Source organism: Paroedura picta, chromosome 1 (genome assembly GCF_049243985.1).
Source record: "Paroedura picta isolate Pp20150507F chromosome 1, Ppicta_v3.0, whole genome shotgun sequence".
Classification (NCBI taxonomy): Eukaryota; Metazoa; Chordata; class Lepidosauria; order Squamata; family Gekkonidae; genus Paroedura; species Paroedura picta.
In genome coordinates this window covers 172816751-172832480 of record NC_135369.1, presented here as the reverse complement: position 1 = coordinate 172832480, position 15730 = coordinate 172816751, and the positions used below count along the sequence as shown (strand labels likewise).

General features: G+C 43.3%; 1 protein-coding gene across 4 annotated transcripts in view; it reads left to right on the top strand.

The window, feature by feature from the left end:
- Positions 1–15730, top strand: part of ATAD2B (ATPase family AAA domain containing 2B) — a 105883-nt gene that overhangs the window by 39996 nt on the left and 50157 nt on the right. For all 4 annotated transcript variants that reach the window (XM_077311782.1, XM_077311791.1, XM_077311799.1 and 1 more), the window contains exons 15-16: positions 2839–2929; positions 14301–14612. In XM_077311782.1, coding sequence (XP_077167897.1) covers positions 2839–2929; positions 14301–14612 — 403 coding nt within the window. The remainder of the gene's footprint in view (positions 1–2838; positions 2930–14300; positions 14613–15730) is intronic.

The following is a 15730-nucleotide window of genomic DNA, read 5'->3' as shown; positions in this document are numbered from 1 at the left end:
GGAGGAGGCGGTCAACGGTGGGAAATGGAAGGCAATTGGCTGGCCGCTAGACAGACAGGCAAGCCAGTTGGAGGATTAGGCACTCAGGCAAGGCGGCCGCCCTGAGTGGGAGTTAAGCACTGAGTGGCACTTAAGCCATGAGACCAGTTCCTCCTCGAAGGCCTTAACAGAAATATTGTGAGACAGTCATGCTAATATTTAGCAGTGTTCTTCTTCCCCCACTCTTCCATTTTGTTGGCGCCTTTTTCTTTTGGTGCTGGATTACCTGTGCTAATTTCTGAAATAAAGCAAACTATTACGAGTTCCAAAGTAGCCTCTTTGTCTTGTTACCTTAGTTATGCAAAGAAACTGTATCTGGTTAAGCAGTAGTGCTAACTAGCTTTCTTCCATACCAGTACTGTCACTGGAAATACCAGCTTTCCTCTGAGAGTAAGACTAAATGTAGCTCTTCATTGCCAGCATGGTATAGTGCAGGGGTAGTCGAACTGTGGCCCTCCAGATGTTCTCTGGCAGGGGGCTCATGGAAATTGTAGTCCACAGACACCTGGAGGGTCACAGTTTGACTACCCCTGGTGTAGTGGTTAGGATCAGTGGCCTCTCCTCTGAAGTACTGTGTTAGATTCCCCACTTTTCCCCATGAAGCCTGCTGGTGACCTTGGACCAGTCAGGGTGCTTGTTGTGAGGAGAGGAAGGGAAAGTGATTGTAAGCTGCTTTGAGACTCTTTAAGGTAGAGGAAAACAGGATGATAAAAAAAACAACTCCTCTTCCTCTTCACATTGGAACCTGCTGGAAAAACCCATGTTAAACTAATTAGCTACAATTTAGGGCAAAATTGAAATATCATTGCTTGGTCACTGGTACAACAAACCATGGTTTGGTGCTATGGGAAGAAGCCTGGAAGATCTTTAGGCTTGCATGCTTTCTCTTCTCCTTGTGCACAAACAGTTAAGTAGTTCTGGGTTTGCACAATAAGCAACGCTTTGCTGTTACACCCGAATCCGCAAGAGCCAGCTTGGCGTAGTGATTAAGAATGGCCATTTCCAATCTGGAGAACCAGATTTGATTCCTCATTCCTCCCCATGCAGCCAGCTGGGTGACCTTGGGCATGTCTCAGTTCCCAGTTCTCTTAGAGCTCTCTCAGCCTCATCTACCTCACAGGGTGTCTGTTGTGGAGAGAGGAAGGGTAGTAAAAAGTAGGGTACAAAAAACAGTTCTATCTATCTTCTTCGTGTTTGTATACCTGACCTATGCTGAACATTTCAGGCTACTTTTTGGAATCCTGGTATGACAGGCTTGGTTCCACCTCTCTGTAAGAACAACTAATGAGAGCCAATGGAATATTTAGGAGAGAGTTGGGAAACAGCCCTTTAAGAACAGCTGTGGGGAGTGGTCAGCTGGGGAGGGGAGTGAAAACTGGAGAAAAGCCACAGAGCATGCTGAGAATGGTCAATTACTAACCAAAGAATCTCAGTTGCGGGACTAAGACCACAGTTGAGAAATTCAGTTGAAGGAAACTGTGTAACTTCTACCTTACTTTCTCCAGTATTACATTAATATCATGTACAAAAATTAGCCTCTTGTTTTGCTTAACCTTGCGGACTGCATATCCCTGGGAAAGAAACACGCATGCATGGTAGTATTTTGGTCTATATACTTATTGTGGGATATGAGTAAATGGTGGCCGACTGCCAATGGAACAGTGTTTGAGCCCCAACCCCTTGAATTCTGTATGACTGAGGGCCTGCTATTAAAAGGTTGGGCTACCCTTTCTGCTGATGCCTTTGTGAGTGGGAGAGAGGGCTGGAGAGGCAAAATGGAATGGCTGTCCATATATTAGAAGAGGCAAGAAAAGTAGCTTGTGACACCCTGACCTTCTTGTAACCCTGAACCTGAGAGAGAGAGGTTTTAGAGGGTGGTAGGCCCTCTGAGTGGAAAAGGACCATTTCACCCAGTTTCTTAGCGGATTGCAGATTCTAGGTTCCTGGAGAAAGAACTGAGAAAACCTGAAGACTCCTGAAGGCTCTTTCACATGGAACCAAACTGTGGGTTAAACATAGTATATGAAACAAGTCTTTGTGTATTAGAACTTTAATATATTTTCATGTATGTTTAACTTTATTTTGTTGCACTAATGTGTGTCTGTTAAATTACTGCTTTGGATGATTAAAATAAACGTTCTGTTAGGCTGAATTAATCAAGCATGTTTATCTCTGGTAGTAAACAACACGAACGATGCAATAGAAATTGTGTATTTGCTTCATATTAAATGGAAAGGCATAAAACATATGTCACTTGTTACGAAATTCCACATGGTTTTAGAGTAGAAAAGAATACACTGAGTTTTAAGTGATGTATTCTTTTAAATCAGTGGTCCCCAACCTTTTTATCACCAGGGACTGGTCAACGCTTGACAATTTTATGGAAGCTCGGGCGGGGGGGGTAGTCTTTTGCTGAGGGACGTTGCCGCCTGAGCCCCTGCTCCACTTGCTTTCCCGCCAGCACCCCTGACTTTCTGCTGCCCGCTGGGGGTCGCTTCCAGCAGCAGCTGCACAGTGCCACGCCGAGGGGGAGCCCAGCCATGGCGGCCGCTGGAGAGCACCAAAGGTGAGCCAGCGGCAAAGTGGCAAGGCAGGCCCTGAGGCAGCAGCCAGGGAGGAGGAGGATGAGGAGCAGCCGCAGCCCAGTACCAGTCCCCAGAACGGGCGTTGGAGACCACTGTTTTAAATCTAGTAGTAATCTGAAGGGAAGTTCAATAAAGCTAAAGGTTTTTGTGTGTGCGTGTGTGTATGTGATGCTTTATTGTGATGTTAATGCTAAATTTCTTGTTTCTTTACAAGGCAAGAAAGCACATTTTACAAATTCATACCAGGGACTGGAACCCCAAATTGTCAGATCCTTTTTTAGGAGAGTTAGCTGAGAAATGTGTCGGTGAGTGGTATCATATTAGTGCTTTCACTTCAGATGTATGTTCTAAATGCCTGCGTATTAAGTTTTGTGTGTGCATCCAATCCTTTGTTTAAGCATTTAATTTGGGGGGGGGGATAAATTAATGAGTACTAGACAATGTAAATAGAACTAATTTATTAATCTCATGCCATTTTCGATCTTTCCTGTAAGTATCATGACTCCTCAATAAAAATATGTTGAAAAACTTGGCATGGCCCCCATTATTCCTTTATAGGACAGAACATGGAAAGCTACCTTTAAAGCCCATGGAAAGCTGTTCATCTCTAGAGGAAAATATATAATCTTTTTATACTACAGATAAAATTGAGATAATGTTTTCCTATATGTGTGTGAACAAAGTGCAGTTCAGATTTTTTTGGGGGGGGGGAGTTAACTGAAAATGGTTTTGTATTGAGAAGACTCATGAGCTAATAATCCAAATAACGCTAATATCTGATTTAGGATATGCTAATGACTTGCACAGGATAGAAAATGAATTTCTCTCTCTAAAGTTGGGCACTGTGAATATCTGAAACCTGCTATGGAGCACCAAACATGGAATCCTGAGTATTAGCTTGGCTGTTGAGAATCGAACATGGTTGCATTACCTCTAGATTGAAAAAAAAAACTTGACATGTTTTAAACATAGTTAATAAAACCTTTTAAAAACCCAACCCACGGCCACCTCAAAACAATTTTCATCTTCTGCCAATTGCATACTGTAGTCAACATTTTTTAAGAGAAACAACTGCTTCAAATCAATTTGGGTCTACATCAAAACAGTAAAACTTTAAACTGAACACAGTCCATTCAGTCAGCTACTGTACATCCGAATTATCCTCTTCATCCACAGGGACATCTATCATGGAAGCAGCATTCCTCCACTTTTGATCTGCAAAGACCCCAACATCTTCTGGTGAGAAGAAAACCCAAATATCCAGCAAATGATAAATTAAAGTTTGCCTGGCGTAAGAAAGCATGTGCCAAACCCCATTTCATATAGAATTTTTCAAGAGATTTTGCAAGTCACTTAGTGGAAGAAAGTTAAGATGACATAATAACATTCCCCTACCACCAGTAGTTTCCAATATTTCAATTTGGAAAAATTATAATACTTTAAGATTGCAAGAACAACTCTTGTAGATCTTACTCAGAAATATACTGTGATGTACCCAATTGAATTTGCAGAGAAACCTTGTTAGAGGGGAGAAAACAATCAGACTGTATGCTCTGATTTGCCCTCTGAGCATAATTTATATTTCTAGATTGTACTATCTCAGTGCACTTTTTTTAGATTTAACAGTGTACATCTAAGTTGACGACATGTCTAGCTGCCAACACTTACAGAGAGATCGTCTCATTTCTGTTTGAAGAGCTTGGAATGTGTTAACCTATTCAGTATCTTGAAATTCATTGGGACATTTGATCATGCCTATTTTTTTTCAGCTCTCTGAATCAGTTGCTAACACTTCTCATCAATCCCCTTTTAGGGGGACTGCTTGCTTTTGATATGACTGTCTGCAGGGGAAAAAATGATGACTGTATAGAAATAATTTTGCTCTCTAGAAATGGCAATCATGACTGGACTGAGTGGTCACTTCTGTGGGGCTTGATTTTAAGAATTGGAACAAAGGTGATGTGGTCATTTGCGTGTGGTTTTGCCGTGTTATCCAGTTTGACAGCAATCGGTTGTATTTGTTTTAAAAATTACATACCGGGAATTTTTGTGAAGGTCTTTCGAGAAGTGTTGAGACTCATTTCTTGCAAGCAATTGAGAAAGAGACATATGTAGGGAAGAGATTGAAATGTGCAATCTGATTGAGACCTAAGGCGTGGTCTTGCATTCAGGACATAGCATTCATTTGCTTCGATAAGAGCCTGTCAAAAGATCCCGACAGAGCCATTGTCAAAACAACAGAGGAGGTGACTGCCCAGTCTGGGTAGCCCAAGCAAACCCAGTCCCGTCAGTTCTCAGAACCTAAGCAAGGTCAGCCATGGCTAGCACTTGGAAGGCTGGCTTCCAAGCAATACCAGGGTTGTGATGCGGGGTCAGAGAATGACGGACCATCTCTGAAGGTCTCTTGCCTGGCAGCCAGACAATCGTAGGGTCTCCTGTTATAACAACAAGTGCCATGTTGTAAATAAATAATCTTGGATATTGTAACCAGAATTGAAACTGTAGTTGAACCATGTATTAGCCATGAAGATACGTTCAGTCATATTCTTGTTAAAAGGAAAACTGCTCCAGAATTTTGCACCTTGAATGGAAATCTTCAAAGGCACACTTAAAAGTGTTACCTGGATAATATATATTAATAGATAAATGGTTAAATAGATATTTCTTTTTGTTTTTCCTCAGACATCTTTAACCAAACATACTTTCAGTGGGTTATAGCAGGGGTAGTCAACCTGTGGTCCTCCAGATGTCCATAGACTACAATTCCCATGAGCCTCTGCCAGTGTTTGCTGGCAGGGGCTCGTGGGAATTGTAGTCCATGAACATCTGGAGGACCACAGGTTGACTACCCTGCATTATAGTACTCTTCAGATATATTGGCAGAATATAATATATTTCCTCTCATTTTTTCTTTCCAAACAGGTGAGGTAGTCCTAAAATAGGCTAATAGGTTAAACAGAAATAGCACAGGAGCCCCTAGTTGGCCCAGTTCTACCAAACAGCTCTATAAGAACTCATGACACTGACATGACAGCAGATACATAGAGGTGGCATTGCCCCCGGGTGCAGTGGGGGAAGGACTGCTTTCCTCCCCCCGATGGCAGCGCAGCCTTCCCCTCAGGCCTAGAATACGCCTCCTTCTTTACTCACGGCATCGTGTTGCTTCCCCGTCACTTTCTGGCCTATCCTGGTGAGGGCCTAGAAGCCTGTCCTGGTGAGGGCCTAGATTGTGTCCTCACCCGATTGGCTAGAACTGCTGTCTGTTCTGGTGAGGGCTTTCTGATTTGCCCCTCACCCAGACTGGTTCTGCCCTCTTAGCCCTTAACGAATTATGACAAAGGGAATTATTATTGTATTAAGCAAGGTGGTATGTGAAAGGCAGGTTTCAGCTGTCCAAAACTGGGTGAAGACAGCAGACTAGGCAGACCTATACCTACCATTCTTGCAGCTTGGCACCCCTGTGCTAAAAGATCTGCTCTGCTTACCCATGTGTTTAAAGGCAGAATTTGAAATGCTAGTTTGTTCTTTTAAGTTCCTGAATGGCTTGAGGACTGAGGTACTGACATTTAAGATCTACCTCTCAAGCATTGATCTCTATGCTCCTACCATTAGCGGTAAGGTGAGTGGCATCTCGCCTTTGAAATGCCTTCTCCCTTGAGGCTAGGGGTATGCATTCAATATATCCGAGCGGGGGGGGGGGGGGGGGGGGGACGACACACCTGGAAAGTACCTTAGTATTTTCTGGATATTCTTGCTGTTGGATATAGATTGAGGCTGAATTTTGGCTATCCAAAAATATTCAGAATTTTTTTGGGACAGCTTTACTGATCTGGTCTCCATCCAGTGAAGATCCTTCCCAACCTTCACTGGTCAAATTTAAAGGGCATTTAAAGAAATTGCAGTCCCTTTAAATGCCTTTTGAGTGAACTTGCTGCTTGAAGAAGGCATTTAAAGGGACAGTGAGGCCTTCAGAGTTAATTTGTGGCTTGCAAAAAGTATTTAAAGGGATCGCATTCCCTGTAAAAGTTTTTTTTCCATGAGGGCACCTTCTTTGGGGACTCATAGAATTGGACCTCTTGTCCAATCTTTTTGAAGCTTGGGGAGTTTTTGAGGGGAGGAGCTAGAAGCTATGCTGAAAATTTGGTGCCTCTACCTCAAAAAACAGCACCCTCGAGCTCCAGTCACCTCCCCCCCCCCCCCGATCCTATATGGGGACCATTATAATGAGTATAATGGAGCCGAAAAATTCAGGATTCCAAAATGTTCAACAAATTAGAATACCATACTGGTATTGGGATTTGGGAATATCTGGAAATAATGATATTTTCAGGTTAGGTATACCAGAATCAGAAAAATAGTGTTACTTTTTTTGCATATTGTATTTGAGGCTTGCTCCCACTTCAGTTTCTTTTGTGGCCTTTTAAAAGCTGCTGCATTGATTCAGTTATACCCTGCCTCAAACAAGAGGGTGGAATAGAAGTATTCTTAACAATTAATATATACAGGATCAGATCAGATAGAAAATGCTTTTCATAAAAGGAGAAAATGAGAAATAGGTGGGATCTGGCAGCAGGAGATGGCAACCAAGTTGCATAACAGCTTCTCAGCAGGAACATTACATATGGTCTGGGCCCAGTGTACTTGAAGGACCGCCCCTCAAAGAGCTCTGCGCTCCACCACCTCCACTCAGCTAGTGATTCCTGACCCCAAGGATGTCCGCTTGACCTCAAAAAGGGCCAGAGCCTTCTCTGTCCTGGCCCTCACCTGGGGGAACAAGCTCCCAGAGGAGATCAGGGCCCTAGTGGAGCTTAAACTGTTCCACAGGGCATCTACCAGGTATTTGGTTGAGGTCAACCGGAACTAAACAACATCCACTGGGCCCCTGAACATCCACTGGGCCCCTGGGCTCCTTTGAGGCCATGCGACAGATATGACCAACCATGGGCCTGTTAGAGTGTTCACTATGTTAGAATGTCATTTCCCTCTTTATTGTTATTACTGTTACCTTTCATTCATTATAATCACCAAGATGGATGTATTGTTCTGTTTAGTTCTATGTGAGCCACCCTGAGCCTTACGGGAGGACGGTATACAAATGTAATCAACAAACAAACAAATATGTGTAGGGATAACTTTCTAGCAGTAGCACCTTTAAAGATCCACAATTATTAAGTCACCTGAGTGTGAGCAAGGGGGAGGCCGGAAAGATTGGAATTGCGATTGAGAACTTGCCTTGGAGGTGATATGGCTGAACAGGCCCTCCGTTCTCCCCTGGGGAATGTGGGATTTACCTAAGCAGCCAAGATCCCCATGTTGCTAGACCAGAACGGGTTCAAGTCTCCAACTTTGTGCTCCTCATCCATTAGAAATAAGAACTTTTTACATTATCACAGGCTTCTAGAGAGATGCCTCTTTAGCTCAAAGACCTTTCCTTCAAGTTAAGTGATCCGGCAGTTCATTTCAGAAAGGAAGAATGTACATTGATCAAAATGGCCTGCTACTGAGAGGAAGAAAAATGGATACATGCAGTCCTCATCTTCACAATCTAAATACTGCCGCTGATAGCGAGGTAGTCAAAATAAGTTTTGCGTTTTTGTAAAGCTGTGTTTTTCTTCTTCTTGTAAGCTACCTGTTTTCTTCGGCTTTCAGCCAGGGATGAACCAAGGTGAATGCTCCTCCTCCCCTTTGCAAGTCAGGCTTTCTGAAGAAGCTGTTCTTGAATTCCTAGCGTTTCAAACCAACTACAGATAAAGAATTTATCTGCTTCAGCAGATAAGGTCCACCTTGTATGAGCTTTAGCATAATCGAAATTTAAGATTTTTCTTTGAAACAATCGTAATTTTTACGCACGTGACCTGTTAATAATAAGTGTGAGAGAATTAATTTCAGATCGAATCTCCTGAGAATAAAAATAATTCAAAGGCTATTTGTGTGATATGCTTCCAAATTGGGATCCTGGATATATGATGAACAAAGCCCAGAAATTTGGTCTGAGTTTTGTTTTAAAGCATTCATTAATAGAGGGGGGAAGGCTAGGCAAAGATATGGATCTTGGCCCTCTGATCCTCTTATAGAACATTTTGAATGTTCAGTGTATTTTCTTTGAATAGTGCCTTTTGTTTGGAAATGTATTTTACTAAGTCTGATTCTTGAGTACCTGGATATGGAGCCAACAGGTCAAAGTTTTGACTGGGTTTGAGGCATTTTCCTTGTGGATTCAGCTGCCAGACTTGCAAAAAAAACAAAAAACACCCCCTTCTTTTTTTTTTTTTTACTCACCAGTAAGTTTTGTCCAAATTATGTTTAGTATTCTGCAAGAATGCCAAGTGCTTTAAACCCATCTAATGAAAATATTGTGATCATTTTAGTTTTCATAATGAGTAACAGTTTGCTTCGCACAGTAGAGGATAAATGCAAATTATTCAGTTTTGCAAAAACAAAATCTGAGTTTTCTTTCAAGTGCTTGCTTAATTTGCATGGATATCTTAAAATGAGAAGTGGGGGTTGTAATTTGAGGCATAGTTGTCTGAACATTCAGTTTGTATGCTGAACTTGCTTTATACTGAGTTAGGCAGTAGGTCCCTTTATTTCAGGGTTGTTTAGGGTCTCAGGCACAGATTGAGACTGAGACCTTCACCATGCAAGGCATGCCCTCTGCCACTGAGGCACAGTCCCTCCTTTCTTAAATTTGTGAGTTCAAGATTCTTTGGACATGGTTGTGCATTTAATGAAGTGTGTTGAACTCACTGTGTGCTACGGCAGCAGCAGAATTTCTGTCACTTATACCTTTGATTGATTTTACTTGATCTGATATTTGATTTTAGATTTAATTTGATTTCTGCCCTATCCAGGTCAGGGTGGTGTACTGTGGAACAACAATGACAGGTACAATGGTTTGTTAGAATTAGTTAAAAATCTAGAAAGATAGGGCTAAAATTTTAAATAGCATCAACATCAGAACAGAGTTGGAGCATCAGCAGTTCCAGTTGGTCTTGTGTTCTTTCAGAGACAGAGTATGTAGCTAATTAATTAATTAATTAATATACCGCCGTTCCCAACTGGGCTCACAGCGGTTTACAGACAATTAAAAGGTAAAAACAATAAAATTCCCTGAATAAATACTATTAATATCAATTAATACTAAGGCAGCAGTCGAAAAACCATTAACTATCCCCTCGTCCAGCCAGGGACAACCATCCTACTACTAGTGGGCATCAGATCAATCAGATGGATACAGGGAGTCCTAGATTGAATAATGGGACCTCACCCTGGCCTCAACCATATGCCTGGTGGAAGAGCTCCATCTTACAGGCCCTGCGGAAAGTTGACAACACCCACAGGGACCTCAGCTCTTCTGGGAGCTCATTCCCCCACTTTGGGGCCAGGGCTAAAAAGGCCTTGGACTGGGTCGAGGCCAGGCGAACGTCCCGAGGACCGGAACCACCAGTAGATTCATACCTGCAGAGCGAAGGGTCCTGCAGGGGGCATAAGCAACCAAGCAGTCCCGCAGGTAGACTGGATGGTCATTATGGTCTGGGGGCATCTTTTTGACAGGGAGGGCCTGGCAGATGTTCCTACTTCATTGGTCCCAAACAAAAGCCTGGCAGAAGAGCTCCACCTTGCAGGCCATATGGAACTGTACCATTCCGGCAGGGCCTAAATGTACTCTGGGAGCTTGGAAAATGTCCCGGCCCTGGTTGTGGCCAGACGTACAACCTTGGGGCCAGGGACCAAGTGCTCTTTGGTGGGGGTGTAGACATTTCTTATTCACGTCACAGATCCTAGGGTATTGGTTGGGAGGGATGTGTTGCAAACACCTGGCTGAACTAAGACGGGATGGGTCTGCCCATTACTTGGATGGAAAACAACCTGTGTACACATCATAGAACATGAGTCTTTCAATTCCATTGTAGAAGCAGCATTGGCTATAAATGATAGTAAAGCTGAAAGGGCTTCAGTGTATATATTATAGACATAAGCTATTAAATACAATATTATTGTAGATTAAGGCATGTGGTTATGTGTTTCCCAAAGTCCAGTATACAAATGATGTCTGGGAGGCAGCACTGCTGTAATCTATATTCACTTTGTGTCTTAATAGACTGTGTATTTTAGGACCTTACTCCTAATTCTAGCCTAATGCTGGGAGCAATTGAGGGCAAAAGAAGAAGGGGACGACAGAGAATGGGGCGGCTGGATGGAGTCACTGAAGCAGTCGGTGCAAACTTAAATGGACGCTGGGGAATGGTAGAGGACAGGAAGGCCTGGAGGATCATTGTCCATGGGGTCGCGATGGGTCGGACATGACTTCGCACCTAACAACTCTTAATTCAAGCCTTACTGATACATTTCTGAAAGAGCTGACATGCCTCCCAAATTTGAAAATTTTATTTTGTCATAAGCTTGAATGCTGCCTCATAGATATTGTGCCCTTCCTCCAAAGTAGCTCATTGTGGCATTCAGAGCATTCTCATCCCCTCTGTCTTGTAAGATAGGCTCAGCTGGAAGGGAGATGAATCTGGTTCTTGGTACCCCAATGAGTTTCATAGCCAAATGGGGTCCGGAGACCACGTCTCTCCATGCGTAGTCTGATTCTAAGCTATAACACACACTTTTATTATTTCAAAGTGCATGGAAGCAGTTCTATTGGGAGGGGAAAAAACTGATTCTGAAGGGTGGTTTCCAGTTGCCTCTTTTTTCCCCTCTTCTGCCTCAACTTTAGATCTCACCACTGCAAGTGGTTTTGGAAACTTTTCTGAGTCCTCCAGAGCAGTTTTTCACGAAGTAAAGGTCCCTTAGCTTGCAGCACTAATCAGGGCAGGGAAAGTTCAGCTGTGTGAATCAGAATTTGTGAACAATTCTTTGGGTGTATGTCAACGTTGTAGGTGTCACCACCTGTTTTACAAGAAAAACTTAAGGTTGGCAGTTTGAACGTGCAGATGGATCACTACGCATATACAAACATGCACACACACGAGAAACAAAGCAAATATAAGGCACGTTTAGGGATTTTTGAAAATACATGACTTTTGAATAAATACCGAAGCCTGACTAATGTCATAGAACATAGCTAGTGGGGAGCAAGAGAAACAAGATAACAAGATAAGGGCCCTGCCGGAGTTGTCAGCTTTCCGCAGGGCCTGTAATACCCTTCTGCTGGGCATATGGTTGAGGCCGGGTTGAAGTCCCAGAGTTACCAACTGAGGATCCACTAGAATTAGAACTACCAAGATCAGGACCCCCACTCCTACACAAAAGAGGTCCGGACTGCAGCTGGACGGGGGGGATGGAAAATTACTCCAATGAAGAGCCATCTTTATGCCTTTTATGTATTATGTATATTGGGGTTTTTATTGACATGTTGTTTGTATTATTTTATTGTAAACTGCCGTGAGTCTTCGAGATGCAGCGGTATATAAGTCTAAATATAAATAAATAAATGATAGGAAAATTGTCAGAAATTTTTACTTTCCTTACTGGTCATTTGTCCCCACTGCGGCCATGGTGTTAACATTTCAGAAGTTGAAAAAACAGGGAAAGATGCACACAAATTTTACAAGTGTGTTCTGTAAGGCAGACCAATTTGGTATCTTTCAAGCTGAAGGCAGCAGTTACTAGGCATGCAAGGTAGCTCACCAAGCGATCAAGAAACCTTTGGTTTTGCTGCCATGGTTGGACTGCAAAAAGCACGGGGATTGTCAACCACCGAGGCGGACCATAAATCAAAGAGGGTTGTGGGTTCCAATTTAGCTTGGCAGTTCACAAATTATATAGCTCCGGAAGCTCTCTAATGAACCAAATGGAAAACACGGTCCTCAGTCTGTAAGACCTGAGCAAGGCTGTTTGGAAATCATTCATTCATTGGGTCACCGTAAGTAGTCGGAAGTGACTCAGGGGCACTTATCACGCATGATCTCTCTAAAGCACCATTATACATGTTAAGGTACTGGTGAAAATAGCTTCTCAATCATAACATTGAGGTTATCCTCAGGAATGTGTTTAGAAAAGCTAATCAGAGAAAGTGTGTGAAACGCTGAGAATGTTTAACTCTTCAGAATTGCTGGCAGCTGCTGGCAAATACTCTGACGGAAGAGTCCTAACAATAATCAATTATGGTCAGGATATGATATTTTTTTTCCATTATGGAAGGTTTTGTTTTTTTGTTGTTGTTTTTTTGCAACACCCATGTGGCGTGGGGTAATTTGCGCCCAGTCCCTAAATCACGTTATTGAAATGCTTTTAAATTAATTTGCTGAAGATTTCAGATGAATCGGATCCTTAGGAATTCTGTTTAAGCCGTCAGTTGTGTTGCTAAATGAGCATATGCGCTTTCTCACTGTTAGAGAGCGACAAGAGGTCAACTTGAAAAAGGGAGCACTCTGGGAGGATTAAAACGAATGCCCTGCATTTCAAACCAGCTTCTGCAAAATCTGTCTGAGCGTATACTGTAAAACGTCAAGAATGGCAGCTGCATTTTTGCAAGCAGACAAAAATGGAAAGTCGGAGATTTAGTGTCCCATTCAAACCTTCCTGAGATAGTGAAAACAGTCCAGCAAAATGTCCACCCTGCAGTATGATTGGATGGATATTTGAGAAGACCATGAAGTAGACTTACATTAGCTATATTTTTTTCAGGGAATAAAGCAGGAAACCTGCGTCTCAGGGAGGGCGTTATTCTGTGACAGGCAGGCCTTAGCATGGAAGGACAAAGATGGGATCTGTACAAAGTACCAAAGTCCTCATGCAAATGCTTTCCGTGTCGTGAGCCTTGAATTGATAAAACAGAGTTTAAAAATTTGGAATGTGTAAGGCCTCAACATCTTGTTTTTCTTTGCTGTTTGATACCAGATTGCCAGATATTGGATACTCTTTTTAAAATACAGGCCAAAGTCTGTGCGTGTGTGTGTAACATAGAGTCTAGGTCAGTGGTTCTCAGCCTTCCTAATGCCGTGACCCTTTAATACAGTTCCTCATGTCGAGGTGACCCCCAACCATAAAATTATGCAAGTGTTCTTTCACAGAAATTAAGCCAAAACGGACCAATGGCGTGAAGATCCATTGTTCATGATGGTATATAAATTGTTTTGTTTCCGGGGTTCCTCAGTTCAGTTCTGCCGAGCTGTGCCGCCATCTGGAGCACCTGGCGGGAGACTGCGCTGTGCTGGAGGCACTGCTGGAGTGGCTGGCGGCCGAGCGCAGGCACCTGCAGGATGAGCGGCCACAGTGGCAGCGTCCCCCACGGCCAAGCTGCTCGCCCTGCCATGACCCCTGTGAAAGGGTCATTTGACCCCCAAAGGGGTCCCAACCCCCAGGTTGAGAACCAGTGGCCTAGGAAGTATTTGAATACCAATTTTATTTACGCTGGCCTTTCCCGCATTGCTTCCTTTGTGGTGAATGTCCTTGTCTGTTTACAGATAGTCTCCAAGATGGTTCTCGAGTATTCGCCATTGACTTAAAAAAGGAATTCTGAACCATTGCTGAGGGCCCGTTTAGATTAGAGTTGTACCCATACTGTGTATTTGCCAGAAGCAGTTTTTAGCCTGTCCGTGCTAACCGCCGCTGCTTTCAGCTTCGGGCAAGTCTTTGACGTCTGCAACCTGTTTTGTGTTGGTTCGTGGAACACACGTGTTTCTCTCTCTCTCTCCCTCTGTCTTTTTTTTTTTTTGTGTGCCCTAGGGTATTGTGGAGCGGACATAAAAGCACTTTGCACTGAGACAGCCTTGATTGCCCTGCGACGGCGCTACCCTCAGATCTATGCGAGCAGCCAGAAGCTGCAGCTGGACGTCTCGTCGATAGTTCTCAGCGCACAAGATTTCTACCACGCCATGCAGAACATTGTGCCTGCCTCACAGCGTGCCATCATGTCATCGGGCCATGCGCTGTCCCCCATCATAAGGCCGTTGATGGAAAGGACTTTCAGTGGCATTCTGGGAGTTTTAAACAAAGTGTTTCCCCACGCGGAATTCAGCCAGGGTGACAAAAGAGAAGGTAATTCTGTGTTCTCTTCAGTCCAGCCTGCTTCTGTTTAAGGAAAAAGAGTGCTTGGTGTTTGCTTGTTTTTTAAAAAATGCATTCTCTTTAATTATCTCTATACTTACAACATTGTACTAATAAGTATGTTCTCTTATAATGTTCTTCTCTCCTAAAGTAGCTTTGAGCATTTATGACTCTCCGTTCCCTCATACATGGTAAACTGTTTCAGAAGTCATTTGTGCTAGGGCAGAAATACTTGGTCAAAGAGGAGCAGACCTCAGAATTGTCCCTGGGTGCAGACCTCCGTGTACATTTCTGAATCATCGTAGCCATAATATATACATAGGCGTTGGTGTATTCCTGAGTGGATTGGAAGAACAGGTGGTTTTTATACCCCGCTTTTCTCTATCATCAGGAGTCACAAAGTGGTTTACAATTGCACTCAACCCCGCGACAGGCACCTTGAGAGCCAGTTTGGTGTAGTGGTTAGGAGTGCAGACTCCTAATCTGCCATGCGATTCTGCTCTCCCCCACATGCAGCCAGCTGAGTGACCTTGAGCTCGCCATGGCACTGATAAAGCTGTTCTGACCGAGCAGTGATATCAGCGTTCTCTCAGCCTCACCCACCCCACAGAGTGTCTGTTGTGGGGAGAGGAAAGGGAAGGCGACTGTAAGCTGCTTTGAGCCTCCTTCGGGTAGGGAAAAGTGGCATATAAGAACCAACTCTTCTTCTTTTTCTTCTTCTTGTGAAATAGGTGGGACTGGGCCAAGGTTACTTATTTATTTATAATTTGATTTATAAGCCTGTCCACCTCAGCCCAGCCATCTCAGGGCGGTGTATGTCATCATCATCATCATTTTAAAATAACATGGATTAAAATCTATTAAAATATCTAAAACAACATTGGCGTCTTTTACGAGTGCTCTCCCACATTATCGTCCCATGTTGTTAGTCAGATCCATGGGAGAGTGTTACAAGGGAGGGTGTGTTCATGGATATGATTGGTATCCTGGCCTCAACCAAATGCCTGGTGGAGGAGCTCCAGCTACTTCATATGGGGGATGGGGAAATCAGACATGGTTCTCAAGATTAGAGTCTGCTGCTCTTAACTACTGACAAAGCTTTTAGTACA